The 18,004-nt window shown below is 49.2% G+C and overlaps 2 protein-coding genes across 3 annotated transcripts in view; one reads left to right on the plus strand and one right to left on the minus strand.

The window, feature by feature from the left end:
• The window catches only part of TTL (tubulin tyrosine ligase), an 18,370-nt gene extending 11,904 nt beyond the window's left edge, over positions 1–6,466 (plus strand). Inside the window, exon 8 of the mRNA XM_061549897.1 lies at positions 741–6,466. Coding sequence (XP_061405881.1) covers positions 741–846 — 106 coding nt within the window. The 3' untranslated portion in view covers positions 847–6,466. The remainder of the gene's footprint in view (positions 1–740) is intronic.
• The window catches only part of NANP (N-acetylneuraminic acid phosphatase), a 22,315-nt gene extending 5,527 nt beyond the window's left edge, over positions 1–16,788 (minus strand). Inside the window, exons 1-2 of one of the 2 annotated variants that reach the window (XR_009755032.1) lie at positions 16,576–16,788; positions 9,754–10,504 (exon numbers count right to left, since the gene is read on the minus strand). Coding sequence is in view for 1 of the 2 variants with exons in the window: in XM_061549898.1 (XP_061405882.1) it covers positions 9,809–10,504; positions 16,576–16,659 (780 nt within the window). In the remaining variant the exon portion in view is untranslated. Of the gene's footprint in view, positions 1–8,573; positions 10,505–16,575 lie in introns of those variants that run through there. The other variant, XM_061549898.1, reaches the window with a different exon arrangement.
• Positions 16,789–18,004: the final 1,216 nt, after the last annotated feature.

The following is an 18,004-nucleotide window of genomic DNA, read 5'->3' on the forward strand; positions in this document are numbered from 1 at the left end:
GAACGTGAAGAACCAGTGGCATCTACATCTGCAGAACGTGAAGAACCAGTGGCATCTACATCTACAGGAGATTACAAAACTTGGAAAGCCATTCCCCGTGTTTAGTGTACATGCCGTACCACGTGTTTGGAATTGACTGGAGTAAAGTTGGACTTACAAAAAATAGACTTACGAACAGACCTCTGGAACCTAACTCGTTCATAAATAGAGGAGTCCCGGTACATATGTGTGTATGTGTGTGTGTGTATATGTGTGTGTATATTTATGTGTGTGTGTGTGTCTATATGTGTGTGTGTGTTTATATGTGTGTGTATTGGGGGAGGGGTAGTGAAGTGGTTAGCGCGCTGCGCTATAAACCTGGCGACCCGGGTTCGATTCCCGCTCACGGCTAACACCAGTGACGATTATCTGAACCGGTCCTGGGCCTCCCCTAGGTCGACTCAGCCTTAAATGAGTACCTGGTGCGGTGTGTAAATAGCACCACTGGCCACTGGGGAGACAAAGGCGGTCGGGCGTGGTGCTGGCCACCCACCCCCTCGTGTACCGTTCCGGCCTTCATAGGTGCTCGCTAACAGCACTTGCCCCTACAGTCTGTTAAGGCTATACGGGGGATCTTTGTCTTTTTTGTGTGTGCGTGTTAACACGCGCGTGTGTGTGCGTGTGCGTGTTAACACGCGTGTGTGTGTGTGCGTGTTAACGCGCGCGCGTGCGTGTGTGTGTGCGCGCGCGTGCGTGAGCAGGAAGCTGTACGACGAGCTCTGCCAGGGCATCATTGACGTGGCCATCTCGCCCACGTTCCCGCTCACCACGGCGGTGTCCGGCGCCTCCGTGTTTGTGCAGCTCTAGCCGACGGACTCAAAGCACTCGGTCCCTCCCTCCCTCCCTCCGCCCACCTCCCCACAGCTTCATTTCATCTCACCGTACCATTAAGCACTATTGTAATGATCCAGTCGTAAGCGAGCCTCTTCGCTGTCAAACCACTTCTCCGCAAATTGCACGCCACTGTCCTCCTCCCCTTTCTCCATCGCCGTCGTCACCACCCTCGTCGTCGTCACAACGAAGGTCCCGATGCACGACCTCTCAGAAACCCTGTTGAGGGGTCGCTGCACTCGGGGATGTTTGACGAATTCCTTGTGGAGTGTCGGGCGGGGGGGGGGTGGAACCTCGTGTACGTGAAGGGTACCCTTTAAAAAAATCCGCACAACTAAGTTGAACAACCTACTGGCTTGCACTGCCTTCTACGTGCCACCTCGTGTCACTCCGGAGTGGGAGGCTAGGTCACGAGATAATCTCTGCGCGGGCCGCCAACCCTCGCCTCCAAATCCCCAGATTACGCGCGTCTGCCTCCACACCCGGCTACTTACGGTGAGCTGCAGCGAGTGCAGATTTACATGCACGGTCGGCACCCCCCACCCCCCCCAGAGTTACGTAACATCATCACGATACTATTGCGAAATATAACAGCGTCTGGACGCGCGCGAGTGTCTGTTGCGGGAAGCGGTTAGCACACCTCCCTATGAACCTGGCGCCCCATGTTCGATTCTTAAACCATGGCTAACATTGGTATTATTTGAACCACGATTGACTCGGCCTTACGTGGGTGTCTGGTGTGATGTGTGAGCATCAGCGCTGGGGAGACAGTGGTGGATGGGCGTGGTGCTGGCCACACCACCTCGTGCGCTGCCCTGTCCTTCACTTGCCCCATCGGCCTTTGTAGGTGAGAACAGTCACCTTTGTCTTTGGGGTGAATGAGCGAGTGGTGGTGGAATGGTTACCTCGCTGCACTACGAACAACGGTAATCTTGGGTTTGATTCCCGGGCCACGACTAACACGAGCGGAAGGCTGCAAGGCTCGGCTCGGGATGAACGTGAGCAAGCCAAACGGTCACGTACAAGTTTCCCAAAGATCGCCGAACGAGATGACCTGTTGACCTGTCCTTACGAGGAGAGCAATGACCGATGTGGTGGACCGTGCGTGGTCGACTAGAGAAAACTTTTCCTTTTCATCCAATGCCTTAAGTGACAATTGGCTAGGCTTGGTAGCCAACATGCTGCCTAGCCCCCCCCCCCCCCCAAAGACTCGTACTAGCAGTCACAGAAGTAAACATTCCTCTTCCACGTCGCGCGAACACTTTCACTGAGCGACTCGCAACCCCGCCCCCCCGCCGCTCCCCAGGGTCGCCCCCGTCCGAGACAACGCGCACGCTACAAATACTGGGGGCCACGAGTGCAGAAACGGTGCTGTCCGATCAACTTGTACGTGGAGTGCAACGCTTTGCAGTGTGCAACGTTTGACGCCGAACTTTATTTATACTCCTACGTGCGAACACAGCAAGGTAGTCGCTCAGGTCCGGCCGCGTGAAGAGGGTTTGTCCAAAAACGCGTGTGTGGCTTTATACACGTCCGTGCCTGGCCATTTCGGATTGTGTGAACATCTTGAGAGGAGGGACAGGAGAAGGACGACAGGCGAGGCACAAATACTGGCGCTGGGTGAGGGCAGCTGATGGGTCAGGGGCGGATATGCGAGTGTTACAATCTTCCTCGCTGCTGCTGTTGCTGCTGCTGTTACTGCTGCATGCATGTGCGCTGCAGCCCGAGTGCTTTCTGTCAAAAGGGCTGTGGCTAAATCCATTAATGCCCCAGTGTTAAGCCTTCCGGTTTCGCACATTGAATTTACACGGCAACAGGAAATTAGGCTGACGCTGTAAATGCGCCCAAGAAGCCGCTGCGCTTGTGAGCAATCGTGTTTTTAAAAATATTTCTACACAACTTAGTTCGCGCAAATTTCACGTTTGTTTTAGTGTTACCCGTATTTATTTTTTGTGTACATTTCAATTTCGCATAACCGGGCAGTGAAGAGCCGCTCGAGTGCTTCGTGTTTTGGAGACGTCGGTTTTGGAGGGATTTTTCGGCGGCTCTCGAAGCGTGGCCGTCCGCACCCACGACGCGCGCCTCCAAGACCCCGCGCGGTGCGTCACTTCCAAAAAGCAGAGGGGCAACAACGTGGATTTGGCTCACTGGGTTTTAAAGAAAATTTTAAAAAACCGCACGTGACGGTTCGCGAACCATCACGATTCGGTTCACGCATCGATGCTTTGTGGCCCACTTTGGCTGCAGCATTTAAAAAATGAACGAGTCTCACACCCGGCGCAGGACCATGTAACGTAACGACTCTGATGTCCGATTCGCAAACGCGAAGGTGGCATCGTGGTCATCGCAGCGATGAGCCACTCCACCACTTCTCCAAGGCCCAATTATCTGGCTCGGCTACTTCGATGTAAAATTATAGTTGTTGCTCGATTACAACAGCCATACAAAGAAAAATACTTTTTTCGCACCGTACTTAGCCAACCGTGCTAATTGGAGGTGTGGGTTAAGGACAACAAACTAAGGACAACATAACGTAACGTGCACAAATCTAAAATAGTGAATTCTCACAATCACGATTCGAATCCATTTACAATCGGTGAGTCTACGTATCGTTGTGCCTGAAAGTGACCCACACCAAAGTCAATAATATCGAGGGTTAAAAGTAGTGCTTGCATTGCTAAGCTTCCAGAGTGAAGGGAGTTGGGGTAAGTGGACTCTGCCGCGTTTCGATTTCTCTGCTAAAGCTACCGCCAGAGGTCATTATTTGCAAGCCTGTCAACGAATCGCAAACTCACCATTGGAACCTCATTTGCCAGTAAAAAATATAATTGGTTTTTTTACCCTTCTATCTGGCAACAAAACTGACACATTTTTTACAAGGAGTCATGTTTGCATAGACCACAATACCTGCAGCCATAATGCAAACAAAAAACAACTCTGAAAATATATGCACTGTCCTTGAAGTTGATTGGTGCACACTCGAGACAGCTTTGCTTATAGCCTAGTCTATGCAAACATGACTCCTTGTAAAAAAAAAGGTGTCAGTTTTGTTGCCAGATAGAAGGGTAAAAAAACAATTATCGAATCGCCAACTCGTGAAAGGGGGACGCCACCCACAAAACAAACAGCCGGTTGTTAGGTCGTTAGGCACCCTTTTAAGGGTCAGGTGTCAGCAACCTGTGGCTCTTTTAAGGACTGCTTCGGGAGGTTATTTATTAAGGACCTGCTCGTATTCACGTGCATTGACTGCTCTTGAAATGCGTGTTTTTTTACCGAATTCGAAAAAACATTTTCTTGTTATTTTAGCTGCCGTCCCCTGTGCCCTGGGCTGCCCGCCATGGGTTTTGTGAATGGTTAAAACAAAAAACTTAGTGCATCGTGGCAATTGCTCGACTTCGCCTACAGCGCTGCCATGCCTCTTTTTCTACGTGGTCGATGCGGTAACACCACGGGGGGCGCCCGACCTGCCCTGGCAATTTCCCCACCACTCGTGGGATCGGCTGCCATCCTTGTCCTCTTCCTCTGGGAAGAGAACCAGGAAGGCACCAGTTCGAAACCCCTCTCATCCTGCCTCTCAGCCAGAGGTCGCAAACGGGTTTTGATTCCTTACCCGTACCCGGCCGCACCAGGCTCGCAAACGGGTACCCGTACCCGGCCGGGTAGGGTACGGGTATCGGGTACCTGATTACGACCTCTGGGATGAAGTCATGTTGCAGGCGCGGGTGGGTTGATTCTAGGAACTTGAATTGTGAGAAGAGTCAAGACGTTAGGAAATTAATGACAAACGGTGACTCACCAGTGACTCAGTCTACCCGTACCCGGCCGCACCAGGGTTGCAAACGGGTACCCGTACCCAGCCGGGTACGGGTAGCCGGGTATCGGGTAGGGTACGGGTATCGGGTACCCGGTTGCGACCTCTGCTCTCAGCTCTCGTCCACCTTGGTGCGTCCATGCTCCACCACCTTTCTGCTTCCGAAGTCTTTTTCCTCCCCAATTTTTTTTTGACGTCACATCCCGCACCTCGGATTAGCATGGTTGGCAAAAAAATGTTTCAACGTGTTCAATATACATACATGTATATTGAACTTCTTTCGCACCGAACGTAGCCAACCGTGCTAATCGGAAGCGCGGGAAATCGTACATACACCCTAGCCGTCGGAGTCGACTTTGTGTCAGATTGTTCTGACATGGGGGGGTATCGCTCTTGCCTTCTTCCTAATCTATCAATTTCTGGCTCGATATCCACTCTTGCAGTGCCTGAGCAGGTTGTGTCCACAAGAGCCGCTTCCTTGGGTTGCATCCTCCTTTCAGCGTCGTGCAAAGACGTCGATAATACAACGATCGCCCGCGATGGGCTTTTGAGGTTGTCACCCCCCGACCGCCAAAAACTTGGCAGGACCCTTCTGGAAAAGAAAATAAGAGTCGAGACTCGGTGAAACTTGGCCAAGTAAACTAGCGTGATATTGATTATAGGGTTTTCCCCCTTTTTTCTGGCAACAAAACTGAAACCTTTTTACAAGGATTCATGTCTGCATTAACCATAATACTTGCAGTCAAAATGCAAACAAAAACACAACACAAAAAAACTAAAGTATTGTGGTTAATGCAGACATGAATCCTTGTAAAAAGGTCTCAGTTTTCTTGCCAGAAAAAAGGGGAAATACCCTATTATTATATTTTGGTACTGGCAAAGGAGGTCTAATGATGTAGCGCGATAAGGATATGCAACCCAGAAAAGCGAACAGCTCCTGCGAGAATGCAACAAAGCCGTATGTCCCGGGCTGTCCGTCACAACATTTTAAGCTCGACTCCATAGCGCTTGTGACAGCGGTGTGATGTGTATTATAACTTCACCGCAGTGATGTCGCTCCAGTGTGTGTCCCAAGTGAACCTTGTCATTTAACAAGCGCCCAGTCCCAGTCTCGGACTGTCCACAACATTCGGGTAGAGGAACGTGAAATAAGAGCCATCTGTGTGTGTTTTTTCATTGTCTTTTGAACATGTGTGGAACTCATAAGTTATTGCTCGTGTTTTTATTTATTACTATTATCTTTACATTTGATTTCCTGCTGAACGAGCAGTGCAGAATGAAATTAATCCCTTTTTGGAAATGTAAAACAATGTCTTATGTCTCGTTTTACACGACCCGAGGTTGGGTGGAACGGTGGCAGAGTCGTTCGTGCACAGTGCCGCGAACCCGTTTATCCACGTTCGATCCCAGGTCGCAGCTCACATCGGTGGCATCTGAAGTCTTACATGGCCTTGTGCCCCCCACCCCGCCAATCCACCCGGACCGTCATGGTGAAGTATGGTGAAACAACCACCACGACGGACACGATGTGTGGAGGCCTTTGTCCAGCGGGTGATTTGACACAGGGCTGTATATTTCATGGGGGCTCCACAAATACTTTAAACCATATGACGTGACGATCCATTGAAGCTTCATTTGAAAAATGCTGCTGTGAACGCATGGAAATGAAAAAAATGCCTTTTTGAACGCAGGAACAAATAAACTCAATGGAAGGAAATAATCGTTATGCGCGAGCACGTGTCTTTTCCAACGTTTATGGCAGGGGTGGGGTAACTATTCCTTTCCGTGAGCCGACTAGAGATTTCCACAACATTTGGCGGGCAACGAAACTTTAGTGCCCACTAAACCTTTGATCACGCGATAGAACTATGCATTGAAATTATAAAAAATAATCTTTTTTATTTTACTAGGTAAGGCCCACCGAGCTACATAGCTCATTTTCAGAAGCGACCTGGCCACAAATGATAACGCAACTTAGTGGCTTATCATGTGGAAATATTTTGCAGCCAAATACTCTAAACTCATGTTTCTAAATGTGGAGGGAAAACCGGAGGACCCAAAAGGAAAATCCACGCGACCACAGGGAGGAGCTTGCAAACTCCAAATATACAGGCATCAGGGGTCAGGATTAAACCCACAACCTCCTGGTGGATACCAGGTGACAAAGTTAACATCTTGCCACCGTAGGGCCCATTAACTATGCTCAAAACAACTTTACAGTTACTCGAGCGCTCTAAAATGAGAAAAGCAGCGTTGCCAGGTAGAAAACATTCTCCCTCTGGTACCCAATCAGTGTGACGGGATAAAAATCCGTCACGTGGGTATAGGCCGTATGTGGCGGTGGCAGCAGCAGGCTGTAGGAAAGTAAGTAGCGGGCCATGGTCTGGCCTCACGAGTTTTGTCGAGGCTCCCACACCGCATGGTTTGGGAGAACCGTCACACGCTGCTGCAGTTTGGTCGGGTCACTGCGTGTGCTGTGGCCAACAGGCCCATCCTCCCATTGGCTTGTATTACCGTTGCTATCCGCACACACACACAGAGCTTTCCTCGAGGAAAGAAAACTGCGAGATGTTTTCACGTCCAACACACTTAATGTGAGCAAAAAGAAACTCGACACGTTCAACAATAACAGTGCGTCCCTCCCCACATTCCACCTCCCACCAAAATGAAAATGACACCAAAAATTCAGCGCTGCACCCCTTTTCACTTAACAATAAATAAGATACACCGCAGACACAATTTGCAAAATACAAACTGTGTTTTTTTTTATTCACGAATGTCCGGTGTTTTACCGTCGCAGTTTTCATGATGGCCATGTTTTATGTTACAAGTTCATGCATGGGACTTTCCCAACGAAAATAGCAAAATACTTTAAAATCGATTATGTGGTGTATTTCTGCAGAGATTTTGGATTTTTCTTTTGTTACGAAACCACGGAATTATATTAAAAGTACCTATATTTTTTACATTTTATTAGCTTACAACAAATGTTAACACCATAAATTTTGATAGCCCAAAATCTTAAATACAATTAAGAATGCCATTTTAGTTGCTACATGTACATTAACCACGGTATATTTTTCCTCGATTGTATAAATATATGGTAAGCCTATAGGATAGTGATCAACATGGACACACTTGCAGAGAAGTAGGAGGTAGTCACCCATTCTAAATGTTACAACAATCGGTGCAAGAGAATCCCCACTGCCCCCACTTGCTACAAAAACACCACCCACACCATTCGTGTTTATAATAATACAAATTGGAAGCTCGGTGACAAAAAAGTATAATTAAGCACCTAAAAATCAGCTACTACTAAAATGGTAAAATCTCCCAAGTTGGGAATGGGTGACTACCTCCTCCTCCGAGACAAAAGCCACATTGTGCAAGTGGTTTCTCGCGTAAATCTTTACAAGAGTGAGGGCTCTGCAAAACCTTCGCGTGGCCTTTTGAACGCGAGAGCAGAAGAGTAAGCAGTGTGTCACGTGACAGTTTAAGGAGTGGCTTAATGTTTCTTCAGAACAATTTAATTTGTGATCGACACCGGTGAACAATAAAAACTCTACGTGGGATGGGTCATTTCGATCAAGTCGGTCATGGCGACTGGAAAATTTCCATCGACTACTTTATACGTGTTCTTGGTTCTTTCGGTAAAGTCACGTAGAAGGGAAATAATAAAATAATAAAAATAATACATAATAAAATAATTCTCACGACGTTTCGGCCACAACGCAAGCAGCCGTCCTCAGGTGAAGAACAGGTCTGTCGGAAAGACAGCATTTGAATCTCTTTCCGACAGACCTGTTCTTCACCTGAGGACGGCTGCTTGCGTTGTGGCCGAAACATCGTGAGAATTTTATTATGTTTTATTTTTATTATTTTATTATTTCCCTTCTACGTGACTTTACCGAAAAAACCAAGAAGATGAATCCCTGCAGTCACGAAAGCTTTAAATCGAAATTTACTTTATACGTGGTTCATTACCTGCGCCTCCCTTAAAAATGTGCGCCCCCCCCCCCCCCAACGACGTACCGACCGAAGGTGGGAAACCCCCTCCAGGCCACGCTTAGCGTGGCGTGCTTGATGGTGCCAATGCCATCACCAAAGCCCATCCATCACCTCCCGTACAACATCTTTGACAGTAAGAGTTGAAACTTTCAACCACCGCCCTCCAAAATAGTTTCGTGCCATCCAATTAGTAATTAAATCGATAAAAGGTGTCGTAATCATGAATTCATGTAATCGGATAGCTCAGCTCTGAAGCAGATGCACAAACACGTACCGTTGAGCACACAAAGATGAACACACACACACAAAGACTACGGTTGAAAACTATTCAACCAACGGCTACGTTACACGTTAAGATAAACAATCAGCTCGGTTGCTGGGTGACTGGGTCGGGAGGAGCGCATTATTGCTTTGTATGTGGACATGGCTGGGTGGCTGAGGGTGCCTGTTGCGGATGCCCGTGCCACAGTATTGAGCCAGCACCATCGAGATCCTCGGTTCACATTGAATGAGCCTTGGGACAAGTCAGTGGTCATGTCCATTAAAAACCCTGAGCCAGTGGTAGAAATTCCATATCCCTATGGAGGGGGTCACAGCCTCCCCATGGCCACTTGAATTACCACACAAAGTGGCACTAATCAACGTATCGGCCGTGAAGCAACGATGGGCTGAGTTGGCCCGAGTCCGCGATTTGAATTGACTCACAACGTTCAACCACACCACCAATCCGGCCAGCTCCAAAACGAAATAAGAGGGACTCCCCACAGCAAGCGGGTCATGTGGCTTATTACTTGACCCCACGTCACCAAGCTGGTCAGTGCGAGTTGGTAGAACGTGAGGAGCACAGCCGTGGGTGTACAATACAGCAATGGCCGCCACCCTCTGCTGCCCACAGTGCAGCACCGCAGCCCTAATGGAACCTGTATAATGCATGGTGGTGGTGGTGGTCGCACCTATGCAAACGCAATGGTGAGGATTAAAAAAAAAAGGTCAGCGGAATTAGAACGCATGACCGCTTTGTCTGCCCCATAACGACTCGACACCGCAAACTGTGACGCACGCACCGTCCGTCGCAGCTCGCGGGTCGGCAAACCGAGACCTATGACCTCCGGCGACAGCTCACGGCCGCGGCGTCCCCGCTTCCAACTCCCGCAGGACGTCCTCCAGCTCCACAACGGAGCGCACCGGGAACCTGCGGCAGCGCGTTCCACCTCCCTCGCCGCCGTCCCTGTCGACGATCGTCTCTCGAGCCACGGGGCCGCGCACCCACACGGCGGCGGCGAAGCCGGCCGCCTGCGCCCCGCGGACGTCGCACTCCAGGCTGTCTCCCACCATGACGCAGCGGCAGGGGCTGGCGCCCAGCAGCCCGCAGCACGCGTGGAACGCCGAGGGCGCCGGCTTCTCCTCGGGCAGCTCGCCGGCGAACACCACGACATCCACAAGCTCCGCGCAGCCGCAGGCCTCGACCTTGGCGCGCTGGGTGGCGCCGTCGCCGTTGGTGAGCAGCGCCAGGCGGTAGCGGCCGCTGGCGCGCAGCCTCAGCAGCATGGCGTGCGCCGCCTCGCTCAGTCGCATGTTCTGCAGGCGCGTCGTGTTCCAGAGCGTGAAGCAGGCGGGCGCCAGCGCGGCGGCGGCCACGGGGTCGGAGGGCAGGTCGGCGAGCAGGGCGCGGGCCCACAACTCCCTGCGCCACGCGTCCGTGGACGGGAAGGACGCGTCGGGGTCGCTGGGCATGAGCGCCAGCGCGCGGCGGAAGTGAGACACCACCGGCTCCGGGTCACGGCCCGGACGCTCCGACTGCAGCAACTTGCGGATCTTGGTGGAGGAAGAGCAAGGGGATGTGTGGCGGTGTTAGTTCAGCTGCGGGGGTGGTAGTCACCAGGCTTGTAGTGGTGCACAGATCATTGGATTAAAAGCATTATTCATTCATCTTCTTGGTTCTTTCGGTAAAGTCACGTAGAAGGGAAATAATAAAATAATAAAAATAAAACTTAATAAAATAATTCTCACGACGCTTCGGCCACAACGCAAGCAGCCGTCCTCAGGTGAAGAACAGGTGTCCTTCAGACGCTGTCTTTCCGACAGACCTGTTCTTCACCTGAGGACGGCTGCTTGCGTTGTGGCCGACACGCCGTGAGAATTATTTTATTGTTTTATTTTTATTATTTTATTATTTCCATTCTACGTGACTTTACCGAAAGAACCAAGAAGATGAATCCCTGCAGTCACGAAAGCTTTAAATCATTATTAATTCGTTGATCGTTTTTCTGCACTTTAATCCCGACTGTGCTGTAAGGCATCACATCATTCAGATCCTTCACACAGGAGTGCAACCCTTCGTGTTAAGAGCATGCCCTGTGGAAGCAGCCATCACAAAGCTACCTCTGGGATGCCTTCACGTGACCTCTGGTCCACCACTGTAAACAATTAACCGGTAAAAACAAAGTTTTTCACTATAAATCCGTTATATGCGTGGCATCGGTTTTATTGTATTATTCATTTCTGTTTTTCTTGAGTAAGAGTTTTATTTTTATCACATTGGTATTTTAAATAAAATATGAAAAAAAATTTTTCCTAAAAAGTGGAAAATTTAGGAAATTTTATTTCACGAAAATAAATTGTCACGCACAACGAGTCTATGTGCAAAATGTCAGCTCGATTGGATCACGGGAAGTGGGTTAAAAAACGACCGAAAGATTTGCACGGTCGTAAGCGCGCAAGCAAGCAAGCAAGTGAACTTAATATAAAGGATTTAAAAAGCAGCATTTTTCCCATTCCCCTTGTCGTCGACGGTGTGTGTCGCATAATAGAAAAAACAACGTTATGATTTCTAGAGGAAAATCATTGGTGACCAGGCTGCCACCATCAACTCGCGACACCTGAAAACCTGGCTTAATCACAGACCGCCTCGATTCAACCGATGATCTCAAGAGGTGTCAGCTCAGCACTCTGACCTTTGAACTAACAACAATTACTTTGCTCACGACACGAACATGAATATGCACGTGTACAAAATCGTCTCTTTGCGATTCGTGTAAAAAAGGTCATGTAAAGAACATGCAAGTATTACATTTGGGCAAGACAAGACTGTACAAACGAGACAGGGAAAAAAAACTAATACAAATCCAAACAGTGAAAATTATCAGAAATAATCGATTGAAGAGTTGAATTGCAACACGAAACATCATAATTATTCTAATTGCTGGCAGGGGGTATCATTATGTGGCTAGCGGTGATCCACGCCTCTGATCCATCGACTGCTTTTGGATGATGGGATGAGCTGATTCGCGCGGATTTTAGTGACGTTAAACTACAAACCTCCTGACCTGGGTTAATGTCTGTAGAGCAAGTAAGTTCATCACTATGTGGAGCCTTTTCAGTGTTACACACAAGGCTTAATTTCAGCCAGGTCGGTTCTGGTCAGTGACCCAGAAAATATTTCCGCACCCGGCACAGGACATCTAGTATACCTACCACTATGGCTGTGGATACAAGTCACGTGCCAGCTACTCCAGTCCACCGAGCAGCCTAGAAAATATTCACTGGAAAATTAAGCCCTTGGTTAATACACCCGGACTGGTGGCTCGGCAATCGAGCGAGCGGCTCGCAATTGTGAAAGGTTGTTGAGATTCTGGTCGGGTGTTGGCTCGGCCAAATAAAATGGTTGTTCTGTGGATATCCTTGCACCCACCATAGGAATGCAGAATGTCCGCCACTGGCTCAAGGCCGTAAAAACGAGATGGGCGCTGCGTCAATGTTCATTGAGCAGGAAATCAGCGACTTTTTTTTAACAACAGTTTCCCACCACAATTAATTCACTCCCTTAACGTGGAATTAGCTGAACATGCCAACTGGAGTCTCGAAACTCAGCTAAGACGTTTCGGCATAAATAAGGGACAATGTTTTGTTCCTGGTGACGGGCAATTCCCTTCATTCCCTTCTCTATTGTTGACACGAGGATGCCCGGGTGGAGATGGGGGATATTCTTTATACAACACCCAGGGGGGTATGCTCAATCAAATGGCATCATGACTCTTTGTCCACGTTCACCGAGGATGACAGACCCACGGGGGAGGTCCCTATACGTAATGTTTACAATAATCGAAATGTAAATAATTCCTGTGTTTTTTCCGTATACAAGAGACAGACGTATTGTATTTGTGTTGTATTTGTTTTACTATTGCCAAATCATCATACGACTCTCAAGGCGGCAGACTGCTTTCCAAAATATTTCCAAGAATTGGGTCCCATTGAAAATTATTATAATTGTATCGGTTTATTGTTACTTATAAAAAAAACTGACCAAAACTGAATGCCTACATAATACAACTAATAAGCTTTGAAAATAACGGACAGAGTATTGCGTTTTGTGGAGAAAGAATACAATAAACAGTGCTCTATGCGGTACTGTAGAAGTAATTCAAATGTGTAAATGATGAGGAAAGCCATACCAGCACAAAAATGAACTGCAGGCCAGAAATAAACAGATTTAACAATGTGCGCACACACACACACACACAGGTGTGCAGTATTGCATGGATAAAAGCTCTGAGCCTTATCTAGACCACCAGCTCTGAAGAACTGAATGTGTGGCCAATTTGTCATTTACACAACCGCAACTCAAAAGAGTTGAGAAAATGTGGCCAAGCAAAACAACCAACAGGCTGCGGTGAAACAAGACACAACCGTAGACCGGTTTCAACATCATTAGGATTCATCAGCACGGTACAGCCGTCAATCTTCACCGCTGACATATGCCTCATGGAGCCCCATATATGGAGAGGGCTTTTTACCTTGACGTAAATTTGTATGCAGGCTGGAGACGACGACTTTAGCAACACTCACACATAATGGTGTGCATTGCATTGAGTACAGCACTCTCTCACATTACGTGTTGTACAGATAGGCATCACATAAGCATATTATGGAGTTCACACACACACGCACATACGTATTGTACTTGGTCACATACTGGATGCATTGTAATTGGCCAAACCAGCGGGGAGTGACACACGACAGAAGAGCATGACAAATATCTCCAATACCAAACATGTCTAAAGTTTGTACGGTACATTTACACTACTGTACAAAGTTATCACAATGTCTATGCACAAGTAACAGCCATTTTTGGGGGTTATTTGACAATACTTCACCACGCTGGTCAGGACTTGTTGGTGGAGGTTGGTATGGAGCATAAGACGTGGGAGCATAGACGTTATACTGTATAGTAGTAGTACCATAGTCCAACGATACATTTTGCTGCAATGATCTCTGCTGCCCATCACCGAAGCCCCAATAGCGTCGATGACATTGACCTGGGTGCCACGGTGGCGAGATGTTAACCATCTCGCCTGGTATGCAGGAGGTCGTGGGTTCCGTCCCGACCCTTACGCCTTGCTGTATATTTGGAGTTTGCGGTGTCTCTCTCTCACTGTGGTCGCGTGGATTTTTCCCCGGGTCCTCCAATTTTTTATCTCCACATTTAGACTCAACATGTGTTTAGATTATACGGCCACTATAAAAATCAATAGCACGCATTTTAGAGTATTCGCCTGCTTTGCATTTCCGACGTGATAAGCCACTTTGTTGAGTTACCGATTGTGACCAGGCCGCTTCTGAAAAAGAGCTATATAGTTCAGTGGGCCTTACCTGGTAAAATAAAAAAATAGCTTAGTTCATTGTTAAGTTTGACCTGTTTGTATATTCAGGCTGACAACCCTGCTTAGCTTCTGACACCTGACGAGCTCGGTGGAGAAGGGCATCCGGGGTGATTCGGCGTTGGTGCCCCGTTTGATTGTGCCACAAATAGCAGGAGGAGCACACGGGTGGCTCCCGATTCAAACGAACTACGTGCTTGAAGCACCGTGCCTTGTGATAAATAACAGCACGGTGCCAAGCGTACAATAATCTGCCTGTGTGTGCGTGTCTACGGAATGCGGGATGTGAATCACACACACGGGGAGCGGTGGTGAAGCGGTTAGCACGCTGCTCTACGAATCCGGTGGCCCGAGTTCGATTCCCGCTCACGGCCAACACCGGTGACGATTATCTGAAACGGTCCCGGGCCTCCCCTAGGTCGACTCAGCCTCAAATGAGTAACCCGGTGCGGTGTGAAAACATCGCCACTGGGGACACAAAGGTTGGCCGGGCGTGGTGTTGGCCACCCACCCCCTCGTGTGCCACAGTGCCGGCGTTAATAGGTGCTGCTCGCTGACAGCACTTGCCCTTACAGTCTGTTACAGGCTACACGGGGGATCTTTGTCTTTGTGTCTACGGAACGCAGGATGTGCATCACACACGTGGCCACGGCGAGATTGTGAGTCATCATTGCTTGATTGTAAGGGGAGGGGAGGTAAAATTGGATGGAAAAGTTGCATACCAGTCAACCCATGCGGTTTAGCCGTATTCTTGTGCAGGCAGGGAAACGGAGTAAAAAAATGTTTTTTTGTGTGTTTATCCCCTGTTATGATACTTTATAGGATGAGCGTTGAGATTAATAAGGGCATGGGGGGGGGGTGATCAATAAAGTCTGAATTTGTCTGTAATAAGGTAGGGCACTGACAAGGGGTTGACAGGTTTGCAGTTTAACTGTTGTCAAGGAGTGGGGGGATCAATTCCACTGCTGGATAGGAACACCCAAAGCCGTGCGGATTGCAGATTTGGTCGGGGAGGGGGGGGCAGAAGGGGGTTATTTGACCATACTTCACCACGCTGGTCATTGCGGGTTCATATGGTGAAGGCGGAGAGGCGCATACAAAGTGCAGTCCAACAATGGGCAGTTCCCGCTAGTGTACCAGCAATAACTGAATATGGTAACACCACCACACAGTTCAGTATACACACAGCTCATTGTTGCAAATGTCTTTACACAGCACAAGGCTTTGTGGTTTCAAATTAAGTCACAACAAGTATCACAATCGACCTCCCAACCCAGTGTGCGGTCCAAACCCATAGACCATCACAGACGGAGGAGACACGGGGGGACCTCTCCGTCAGCACGAATCCAATCATCACATCTACTCATCCCCTATTGAAGGAACGAAACAGGACGATGCCTACACACATCTGGTTGCTGTCCGCCTGAGGATGCCGGTTGTAATTATTGGCGAAACGTCGTCCTCTTAATTGTAAATGTTGTTGTGGCCAACACACAACCGGTGCGTGTTGCTGCAAGTAGTGAACGAATTGTCGTGTTCTGTTTAAGTGGTTTAACGACACATTTATAGATTTACGAGATTAACCCCCCCCGCCTCCAAAACAACCCCTCGATTATCGATGACATTGGTCGCGAAAGCAACAACGAACCCGGCCACAAAGACAAAGCTCCCCCGTGTAGCCTCTGACAGACTGCTGGGGCAAGTGCTGTTAGCGAGCAGCACCTATGTTTATTCCACGCCGCAACCAGGTACTGTACTCGTTTGAGGCCGAGTCGACCTAGGGGTGGGGCCGGCGTTGTGTTGGCCGTAGAGCGGGAATCGAATCTCGGGTCGCCGGGTTCGTAGCGCAGCGTGGCGCTAACCGCTGCACCACCGCTCCCCACCCCAACCACACACAAAGACAAAGATCCCCCGTATAGCCTTAACAGACTGTAGGGGCAAGTGCTGTTAGCGAGCGCCTATTAAGGCCGGGAACGGTACACGAGGGGGTGGGTGGCCAGCACCGCGCCCGACCGCCTTTGTCTCCCCAGTGGCGATGTTTACACACCGCACCAGGTACTCATTTGAGGCTGAGTCGACCTAGGGGAGGCCCAGCCAACTCAGCCACACACAACAACAACAACACCAACACAACAACAACACAACAACAACACACACAACGCCCGCAGTAAACGCGTTACACGACACCGGCTCCTGCCAACAAAACAAAAAGTCCTCCTCCTCCTTCACCTTTTCGTACGCCTTGACATCCGCTCCCTGCGTGTCCACCAGAGTGTTGTCCAGGTCGAATATGATTCCCTCTACGTGGTCCATCTTTCTCGCAGTCGTCTCCTCCTCCTGCTGCTGCTGCTGCCTCTGCTGCTGCTTCTTCCTCCTTCTGGCTGCAATGAGGCTGCTCCTGCTCCACTCCCTCGCGCTATGCCGGTGCGCTGTGTCAATTTGAATTCCGTGACATTGAGACGGCCTCTCTTATGTGCACTGCGCATTGTGAAACCCACTCAGAGAGGAAGTGATTGCGTCACGTTTCTCGTCGACACGCCTTGCTCCCGATGTCCCCCCCCATCTCCTGTTCCCCCCTCCCCCTGTCGCCCCCTCCTCCTGCTCCCCCCCTCCTCCCGCCCCCTCCCCTCCTCCTGCCCCCTCCTCCTCCTGTTCCCCCCTCCTCCTGTCCCCCCCTCCTCCTACCCCCCCCCCCATCTCCTACCTCCCCTCCTCCTGTCCCCCCTCCCCCCCCCTGTCCCCCCCTCCTCCTGCCCCCCCCCTCCTGTTCCACCCCATCCTTCTGCCCCCCCCCTCCTCCTCCCGGTCTCCATTACATATTTATAATCCCACAGCCGATTGAATGGCTTTCCAGAACATAATTATCCTGCCGCGTGTTTATTTCGGCGGGTAAAACTAACTCCGGACGGGGCTTAGACGTTCTGGGTCAGAATCTAAATATGTATTTATCCTGGAGGAATCCGATGAGCTATAAAGCTCCCCCCCCCACCCCACACAGATATCCATTAGGGGCACAGGGTCAAAACTTTACAACACAAAAACTCGTCAGGAGTGCAAAACAAACACCACCCTAGAAAAATAGAAATAAAAATGAACTATTCCAATCCTACCAGGTGAGGCCCACGGAGCTATGAGCTTCCTGTTCAGAAGCAACTCGGCCACAAATGACAGCTAAACGAAGTGGCTTATCACGTGGGAATGTATAGCCGCAGAATAATCGAAATACTCCCAAGTCACATGCCTTGTGAAACGAATGTGCCCAGGATTACCCACGGCGTTTCCTGGCAAGAGCACTTACCCATAAACTCTGGGACCCTTCCGTTAAATGCGTAACGCAATATTGTAAACACCCCATGTGATGCCGTGGAACATTATGGATAAATGTCCGAATATAGGTCGGTAAATTTAATATTTGACAGTGTAAAGATAATCATAATAGTATCAATGTTAAATGTGTTTTCAGGAAGGTACTTTTTTCACTGCATCTCAAGGTTTGTTGGTGTCATGGTGAAACTACTATATAACAATACTTCCCCTTTTATTGCTTAACTATCAAGTGTAGTCCTGAATTATGGGTTGTTTGTATTTTTTATTGCAAGGCACGTTTGGAAATGCACCGCTGTATGCCCGAATCATGTCATTATTTCTCACAAAGCTA

The sequence above is a fragment of the Lethenteron reissneri genome, chromosome 11 (genome assembly GCF_015708825.2).
Source record: "Lethenteron reissneri isolate LAM-NWPU_2019-01 chromosome 11, ASM1570882v1, whole genome shotgun sequence".
Classification (NCBI taxonomy): domain Eukaryota; kingdom Metazoa; phylum Chordata; class Hyperoartia; order Petromyzontiformes; family Petromyzontidae; genus Lethenteron; species Lethenteron reissneri.